This window comes from Nematolebias whitei, chromosome 6, assembly GCF_014905685.2.
Source record: "Nematolebias whitei isolate Nwh7 chromosome 6, NemWhi1, whole genome shotgun sequence".
Classification (NCBI taxonomy): domain Eukaryota; kingdom Metazoa; phylum Chordata; class Actinopteri; order Cyprinodontiformes; family Rivulidae; genus Nematolebias; species Nematolebias whitei.
The window spans coordinates 48882069-48891202 of record NC_056503.1 but is presented as its reverse complement, the minus strand read 5'-3'; the positions used below and the strand labels follow the sequence as shown (position 1 = coordinate 48891202).

The 9134-nt window shown below is 43.3% G+C and overlaps 1 protein-coding gene across 1 annotated transcript in view; it reads right to left on the bottom strand.

Annotated features, from left to right (window-relative positions):
• spcs2 (signal peptidase complex subunit 2) overlaps positions 1–9064 on the bottom strand; it is a 9613-nt gene extending 549 nt beyond the window's left edge. The window contains exons 1-4 of the mRNA XM_037677955.1: positions 9003–9064; positions 5541–5624; positions 427–587; positions 33–167 (exon numbers count right to left, since the gene is read on the bottom strand). Coding sequence (XP_037533883.1) covers positions 33–167; positions 427–587; positions 5541–5624; positions 9003–9044 — 422 coding nt within the window. The 5' untranslated portion in view covers positions 9045–9064. The remainder of the gene's footprint in view (positions 1–32; positions 168–426; positions 588–5540; positions 5625–9002) is intronic.
• Positions 9065–9134: the final 70 nt, after the last annotated feature.

The following is a 9134-nucleotide window of genomic DNA, read 5'->3' as shown; positions in this document are numbered from 1 at the left end:
GAGTGTGTTCTGTCCAGCGTGCAATTTCAGACCGTTTGAGGGAGGACGCCAGCTGCCAGACGTGGTCCGGATCCATACCGGCCGGATCTTTCTGCAGAGCCACCAGGAAGATGTTCTTTTCCTTATAAGATGTGTAGAGAGTCAGAATGCCCATCATGATGAAGTATGTGATGAAGCGGAGCTAAGGAACACACACTCTTCATCATCATGTCATGTTAATTCCTCACATCATCTCTCTGATCTTTATTTCAGCTCCGGATTGTCTCGGTTCTCTTTTAAAGTTTTAGCTCCTTTACCTTTTATTTACCAGCGGTATCAACTAATTTATCCTCCAGCAAACGCAGAAACATCCCAAGTGAGAAAGACCCGGGTGAGAAAGACCCGGGTGAGAAAGACCCGGGTGAGCTTGCAGCAGTGGAAGGATATGAGATGACACAGCAGGCCAGGACCGGTCTGGACTCAGGAAACGGGTACAGGTAGTCCCAGACCAGCGCCAGCATGGCGAACAGACAGGAGACCGTACAGATCATCAGCCGGCTGTCCACAAGACGGAAGTTCTCCGTGTGCCCGTACTTCTCCAGCAGCACCTGTAGGGGCGCAGGTACACACCTATTAGAACTAATTAAACAGAGTATCATGTTTATTTAAATGTGCTTCGGTAAAAATACGGTTTCAGAGTCAGAGCCTACATTTGTTTCTATTTACCAACTGAAGTGTGTCACCTGGTTTTTATTGCCTTAAACAAACACAAACTCAGGTTTAGTTTAAATCAAACGTTCAGACTCGAGACTTCTGGTGACACGGTGGACACAGAGAGAGAGAGCGCTCCACCAGAAAATAAAAATGTGACATCCAACAATAAGTGTTCAAACTTTGATGAACTCTGACAAAGTGTCTGCAAACACAAGACGAAAAACTCTTAAAGATTTCTGGAAAGAAAAGGAAGGGAAATGTGGACTGCAGAGTGCTGCTAGCTTAGCTACCGAAGCTAACATCCAAAGGCAATCAAACGTGATGCTGCTGGGGGAGTTGGAAAAGCTGCAAGAAAACCAGATGGACGTAACAACACTACGATGTCCCTCGAACGACTGGAGCAAGAGGTTTCCCAAATTTAAAAACGCGAGGAGCAAAAGTGACAATTGGTGGTGCAGAGGTTACAGAGGGTGGGCCTGTGATCGAAGGGTCGTCGGTTCAACTCCCCAGACCGACGACATCAAAATGTGGGTGGAAAAGGTGAAATACCCACACCTGTCTCCACCCTCATTTGCCCCACACTGGGCCCACGAGCAATTAACCCTCCCAGCTGCTTCCCGGGCGCCTAAGATGGCAGCTCTCTGCTTCACATGAGCGTTCACATATACAATGAGAAAAATGCAGAGAATTAATGTCCCCAATGGGGATCAATATCCATCCATCATCTTCCGCTTATTCCGAAGACGGGTCGCAGGGGCAGCATCTTGAGCAGGGAGGCCCAGACATCTCTTTCCACAGCCGCCTCCTCCAGATCTTCTGGGAGGACTCCAAGGTGTTAGACTCCAATAAAAATAAAAAAATTAGAAAAGACAACCAGCATCATAGAAGACTCCGTCACGAGACACCAGAGGGCGCTGTGGTACCTGGTTCACCAGGATATGGAGTCATCAGTGAAATGTGAAGATCTTCAAAATGGATTAAGAAGAAACATCAAGATTTTCCAGATTCCAGAAGGAAAGAATCTGGTTGAATTTATGAAGCTCTATCAAAGTAATAATCTAACTTTCTTACATTTTTCTACCTGGATTATTGAGCACGGATTATTAGAATTTATAAGAGTTGCTTCAAGAAAAACTGAAACTCGCACCAGAAATGAAAATCAAGATTGAGAGGGCACATCGCTCACTTGGACCCAAACACAGGGACCCACAGAGGTCCCCCGGACCACTCCTAGTGAGAGTCCTCGATGCAGCGATAAAAGATTAAATCGTAGGACGAGCATGGAGTCAGGGACAGGTCGTCAAGGACAAACGGATCTTTTTGGACCAAGACTAATCTCCTGACCTACAAAAGAAAAGAGCAAAGGTCTACCAAGCTGTCAAACAGCTAAAGAAAAAAGGCACACAGGCAAAATGTTAGCATCCAGCACAAAAATAAATCTGAACAACGGGGAGAAAACCTTCACAGCACTAACAAGAGCTGAACTGCTGCTGGAGGACCTGAGTGGAAGCAGTGGAGAACGAGAGCACGTCGAGGAGGAGCAACATCCTCCAGAAGAGAAAGAGGGACCTGGCGCTGTCAACACCAGACCTCTCTGTATGGGTCCAGCATTGGAACGTCAACATGCCAAATGTTTGAACCACAGCAGTGAGGACCTCTTCAGAGGACGATCAGGATTTTGGCTATCTTTCTGGCTAAACCAGCGTCAGGGAAGTCCTTCCAGGTGGATGGTGTCAGGCCTCTCTCGTGGCACAATCTCATTCATGTCCTTGGCATCCCGGAAAAAGGAGTCCCAGTCGTGACGTGTGGGGAAATCCATTTTATTTTCTACTGCACAAACCTTCAGTACGTCTGTAAATCCACTGAGCTTTGTGGTCTTTCCACCCAGTCGACTCAACATGCGAAGCAAACATCAGCGAGACTCTTGCCAAAAACAGTGGCAAGACATTGGAGCGAACCACATTCTGTAGAGTGAAAAATATAGCCATGCAAGTATAAAAATGCTACTGCATGCTAGTTTAGAGCGACCTCTGACCTGACGCGGAACCAGCGTTGGAACTGAGGCAAGGAGAACCCTGATCCAACAGCCCACATCAAGGTAGCTTCAAAGATAGAACGAACTCAAATCCTGAAGGCGATGTAATCACGGTAAAGTAGAATAACTGTTGATGGTCGTCACAAATTTACACCAGTATTTCAGAAATCACTTCTTGGTCTGCTGCCTTCATACATCTCCTCCTACATGTCTCTGCGTGAGTGCAGCTACAGCGTGCGCTCTCAGGACATCATTACCTGCAGTGTTCCCTCAGTGAGGACTGAACTAGACAAAAGGACCTTCTCCTACTCCGCTCCGGTTTCCTGGAATATCTTGTAAAAAAACCTGAAGCTCTCGACCTTGACCTCTCCAAGTGGCTTCAAACATCTGATAAGTTCCTGGGAAAAACCAACGTAGACGTGTTCCTGTTTTTAGTATTTTACATCGCTTTGTCAATTTAGCTGTTTTTGTTTACTTTTTAATAACATTTCCTCCATTTGCTTTTCATTTGCGTCTACCGTTATCCGTGTTCTTTATCAAACACAGGTTTCTCTTGTCAACGAGTCCTCGAGGCTCAATGAGACTCACCTGTATAAAAGGCTGAATTTAATTATTTTGAAGTTTTATAGAGGGAAAAATTAAAATAACTCAATATTGAGAAAACCCTGGGTCATATTTACAGAGCTGCTTTCTTTTTCTTAAACTTCAGCACCAATTAAACCTTCGAACTTTTACTTACAGACAGCGTAGACTCAGAGGTCAGGTGCATTGAACAAGTATTGTTTTTTTTTTTTAAATAAAACATGTTAAATCATTTCATCTGGACCAGTTTAAGGGAGAAATGTTTCGTCTTCCATCCATGTGACTTCATCAGTATATAATTTATAATTTTCTTCCATTTATTTTTTCAATCTGTATGCCTCTTATGAATGTCCACCGTTGTCCATCACTCTTTGTTAAAACCAGGTCCCTCTTGTAAAAGAGTCCTCGAGTCTCAATGAGACTCACCTGTAGAAATAAAGGTTGAATGAATAAAACTAAGGCAGATGAGAAGTTTGAACCTAGTTCGAGTGGTGCGCACACTTGGACCTGCGGGCACTTTGTATTGAACATCGCCTCCACAGAGTCCTGACAGCAGCAGAGGTCAGACTCTATAAACGGAGGATGGCCGACAAGGTGGAAGTTCAAATTTGTGGCGTTCTGGATCAAAGTTTATTTACATTTGAACAAGTTAAGAACACTCGTATGGCAAAGTTACATAAAAATTATGACCTGTTAAAACTTTGAGTAATGGCCTTGATGAGATGTCGCCCTGGGTAGATGCATACACTGCACATTTGAGAAACCAGCAGAAAATCTTTGTTACTGTAAATGTTAACATTTCTGACGTCCCACTCACGGTTAGCTCATAGTAAATGTTTAATATTGTAAAAAAGAGACATTTAGATTTTAAAAAAAAAATTTCTAACGAACTCCCAAGTTTAACGACAAAAACATTCAAGGGCAGAAAAAAGCGAGAAGGACCAACTTGTCGATGAACGTCGTTTTGGCTGAGCTCGTGTCGGCCCTGCTGAAAAATGGACTTTTATGATTATACCGTCTCTACCTACACGCTGGAGTTTGTCCTCGAGTCTGGTGCCGCCGTGCAAAATCAACAAACTTGTGACATGCTCTCTAAGCAACAAAAGGTGAAGGCTTTGGTCTCTTCTCCCCAGCGGCCTTTTGTCACAGCTGCAGCCTCGAGCCGCCGTGAAGGAGAAGCAGCTGGATCTGCAGGTGCGTCGCCCCACCTTCACCGAGCTCTGGAGGGTCGGACGAGTCGACTCTGAGGTCAGAGGTCATTCTGGCTTCAATTAAACCTGAAGTTATAGCGATGATTAGGATGAAACTAAGAGACAAACCGTGTGTGACTCAGATTTGTCTTTGTACAAATTAAAATAAAATGGCAACCAAATTTGGTTTAATTTTGATTTATTTTTTCATTGAAATTTGAATCTAACTATTTTTGGAATTATTAAATTGAAATTTTTGCTGATTTTTGAACACCTTTGTCCTTATTTAAGTCTGGTCCCTCACAGAGACTTTAATCACGTGAATCTAAAGGACCGTCTCCCAAGCTTTTTTCAACATGTGTGCATACCAACACGTGGAGACAACACGCTGGACCGCGTTTACACGAACGTAAAAGATGCACACAAAGCTGAACCCCGCCCCCACCTAGGACTGTCAGACCACATCTCAATTGTCCTGGCTCCTGCTTACATGCCCCCGCTAAGACGCTCCAGACCGGTACAAAAGAAAGTTAAATGTTGGATCCAGGACAGTGGCCCCATACTGAGAGTCTGTTGGAGTCAGTCTCCCCACCATCAGACATCTACACCTCCAGATGCAGGAAGAGGGCCACCTGCATCATGAAGGACCCCACTCACCCAGCACACACACTTTTTGCCCCACTCCCCTCAGGAAGGAAGTTGAGGAGCATTAAGTGTAGAACCACTAGACTGAGGAACAGCTTCTACCCTGAGGCTGTTAAGACTCATGAATCTCTAACTAGAATAATCACTGTGGAAAATCACATCATGTTGCTGCTGATCTGTTTCATGTTGCTGCTGATCTGTTTCATGTTGATGTGTTCATTCGTGCTCATCATATATTTTATTGTTGGATGTAACTGGGACCCTGTGTACATAATTTCACTCCACCACATGTCCCACATGAGGTGGAATGACAAAGAATCTCTGACTCTTCAGGGCTTCATGTCAGACCAAACCTTGTCAATGAATCAGCTGTTTAACATTCGAGGAGCTCCAACCTTTTTGGCGGCATCGTCCAGAGAGTTCTTCACGGCGGCTCCGTCCCATTTATCGATCTTCACCGGCTTCTCATCGATCCTCCACTGAAACATCAGATGGGTTTAATTAAACACAGCGGGTTCACCTGTTCACAGGTGTTTCTTTCACTAACGGGTAATAAAAACACAGCTGGGCGATGAGGCGCAGGAGTTCACATCAACACAAACTTTTAAAAACTTGTGAAAACGTGGGTAATTCTCATGATGTGTTTTAGGTGCTGACAACAAACTAACTTTAGGACATGTTACGTAATCTGTGACACGAATTTCTCTCAAAAGGGTCCCAAACGTGTCTAGGACTGACTCCTGCAGGACTAAACACATCTGAGGCTACACCACATTTAAAAATACGAAGAACTGGTCCACATCTACCCGTCTGAAACAGCAGATCAAAAATCTTGGTGTTATTTTTGATCAGGACACGTCTTTTATCCCCCACATTAAAAACGTTACTAGAACCTCCTTCTTCCACCTGCGTAATATCACTAACATTAGAAACATCTGATCTAAAGATGATGCAGAAAAACTGGTCCATGCATTTGTCACGTCTAGACTGGACTATTGCAATGGTTTATTATCTGGGTGTCCAAATACTTCTTTAAAACGTCTTCAGTTGATCCAACATGCTGCTGCCAGAGTCTTAACTGGAGTTACTGGGAGAGATCATCTCTCTCCAGTTTTAGCTTCTCTCCATTGGCTCCCTGTCAAATCCAGAATAGAATTCAAAATCTTACTTCTAACCTACAAAGTCCTCAACAACCTTGCTCCATTTTATATTACAGATCTTATTGTTCCATATTTTCCTAACAGAGCACTTCTCTCTCAGACTGCAGGTTTACTTGTGGTTCCTAGAGTTTCCAGCAGCAGAATGGGAGGCAGATCTTTGTTATCAGGCTCCTCTCTTGTGGAACCGACTTCCAGTTTCTGTCCATGAGGCTGACACATTGTCCAGTTTTAAGACTTTCCTTTTTGATAAATCCTATAGTTAGGGTCGGCTTGGGTTTCCTGAGATATCCCTTAGTTATGCTGTTATAGGCTTAGACTACTGGAGGACAAGATGACTACATCTCCTCACTCTGCTGCTGTCTTTAATCAAACAATCATGTTTGTATTAGCAGTTCTATTTTTTCCTCTCCTTTAAAACTAAACCGAAACCATAGAAACTACCAGTGGCGTTTGGTCTAAGATTAATTTGCTCCACAAGGTAGTTACTCCTAATAAGTACTTGTTTACTGTGTTTGTTCTGTGTATTTCTAAACTATTTTGATAAATTTAAATGGCATTAAAAATACATTTTTAGTGATCCATTCTCCAGTTTTTTTTAAAACTTATTTTACAGTTTATGGGGTGGTATCATTCATCGACCCGTGCTCGTCAAGCTAACCGAACCATGTCACCAGTGATCTGACTCCAATAGAGCCTCAGATCTTCTGCCCTGTGGACACATTCAGCTGGTTTTAGCACATTGATACGACCTCTAACACGTGACCTGACGTGAGCTCAGAGCTGCAGTGAAACCTGCTGAGCCGAACAGTGGAGATATTCTGTTTGAATCCATTTGGAGCAGAGAGGGCACCAGAAGTGGGTACAGGTTCGAACAGGCCGATAGAGGAGAGACAAAAAATGGGACATTTCTGCTATCAGGGTGGGATCTTGTTAAAATAATTCTGTGGCTTGTATGTGTGGCTGTAATGGGTCAAAGGTTAAAACTGTTATCTTGTAATCAGAAGTGGACACCTGCTTGGAACCATTCTTTGTCTTGGTGATGATGTATTCTCTCTTCAGTTTATTTTTTTTTGGAGTTACTTCACTGAACTTTTCTCTCCCGTTTAACCATGTTAATCTGGACTATTGTTTAAGAATTATTACTGGAGATCAAATTAGAAATCCAGTCCAGAAACCTGTGTACCTGTCTGTTTTATTTTAAACAGCTAAAATTAAAAATGCTGTACTCCTGTTTCAGGAGGGGGTGGATGAGGGAAACGTCCATTTCTCTGATTTAGACTGGACTGTTTTTCACGAGACACAACCTTGGGGAGGGAGAAAAATGACGCACAAAAACAATCAAAATTAAAAAATATTATATACTAAGTAACTCTAGTATTAAGCAATCCTATTTTTTTCACAGAAAATGTATTGCAGTTTTTAAAATGTGTGTGGTTAGTGACTCAGGAAATTAATGTCCACTCCACCCCGTTTTTGCTCACGAGCCGCCACTGGAAACTAAACCTGGACCATAGAAACTAGAAATGGACCAGTCATTCTGTGTCTCTTTGCTGTCCTCTTTATCTTCTGCCAGCTGAGGCTGCTCATCCTGAGCCTGGTCCTGGTTCTGCTGGACGTTCCTTTCCACAGTCACCAACATGCTGCTCAGGATGGGTGATTGTAACAAATTAAAGAGTCAACACAATCTGCTGCCTTCCTTAGACAACTTTTACTGAATAGTGTTTTATAATGCGTGTGAACATTTTTGTGACCGAAGATTACTTTTGTTGTTATTATAGATAAACTGAACAGCATTAGAGGAGGGGGCAACCGCCAAGGTGGTGGAAATTTAAGTAACATCCAAAGCCTAGAATATGGGTTTTCGTGCAAAACACAGCAGCACAACTCACTGGTTCCAGTCAGACCAGCTGAAAACTGGCCCAGCAGCTGCAGCGAGACACTGACTTTAATCTGAACAAATATTTTCTCATTCCTGTTTTTAGATCTGCTTATCTGGTCAAGTCTTCAGCCGAGTCATACTTCCACCTCAGACTCTGCACCTGCAGTTTGTTCTTGTTCTTCACCTGCACAACTACCATGTGCACATTTTCTTACGTGCACGCGCCGCACCCTGCAGGTACAGAGGGCTGGATGAGCCGCTGGTGATGACGACACAGTAGGTTTGTTTGTGGCTGCTGAAAGCTAAATAAAAACATCCCACCTGTTTAAAACTGAGGCAGCACGCGCTGCTTTATTCCGGCGTCTCTAAAAGTGAAGCCGATCGGTTTAATCGATGATCAGTTTGACATTGATTTCATCCTTTTTGTGCCTTTAATAACAGATCCACAAATAAAGTTAAAATTGTGATTTTCTGAGCGGAGTTTGGTGCGCATGTCCGTCACATATGTAACACATGTAACCAAAACACCGAGCTGCGGTTAAGCTCCGGTGAATTTATCTGCCCGGCGGGAACAAAATCATCACATTTTAACGCATTCACCACAGTTTGATTTATTTAAAGTACCAAATGCTCGACAATGTAGTCCGTTAGCTTCACAGAGAGCCGGATAACGAAAACACGAGGTAAAAACTCAATTTAGATGAACTACAAAACCCTGCGAGTCTGCAGTCTGAGCTCAAAGACAAATAAAATAAAAACATGTATACATTTAATTTGATTTTGAATCCGAGAGAAACAATAAAACTTAAATTTCTTACTTTCTCCAGCAGCCCGCTTTTGCCGTTTCGCGCAGCAGCCATCTTTAATTTCCGCCGTGACCTGGAACAATCTGATTGGTTGAGAAATGGATGACGTAGTATTAGTCACTGCGCCTGCGTGGCAGCGGAGAC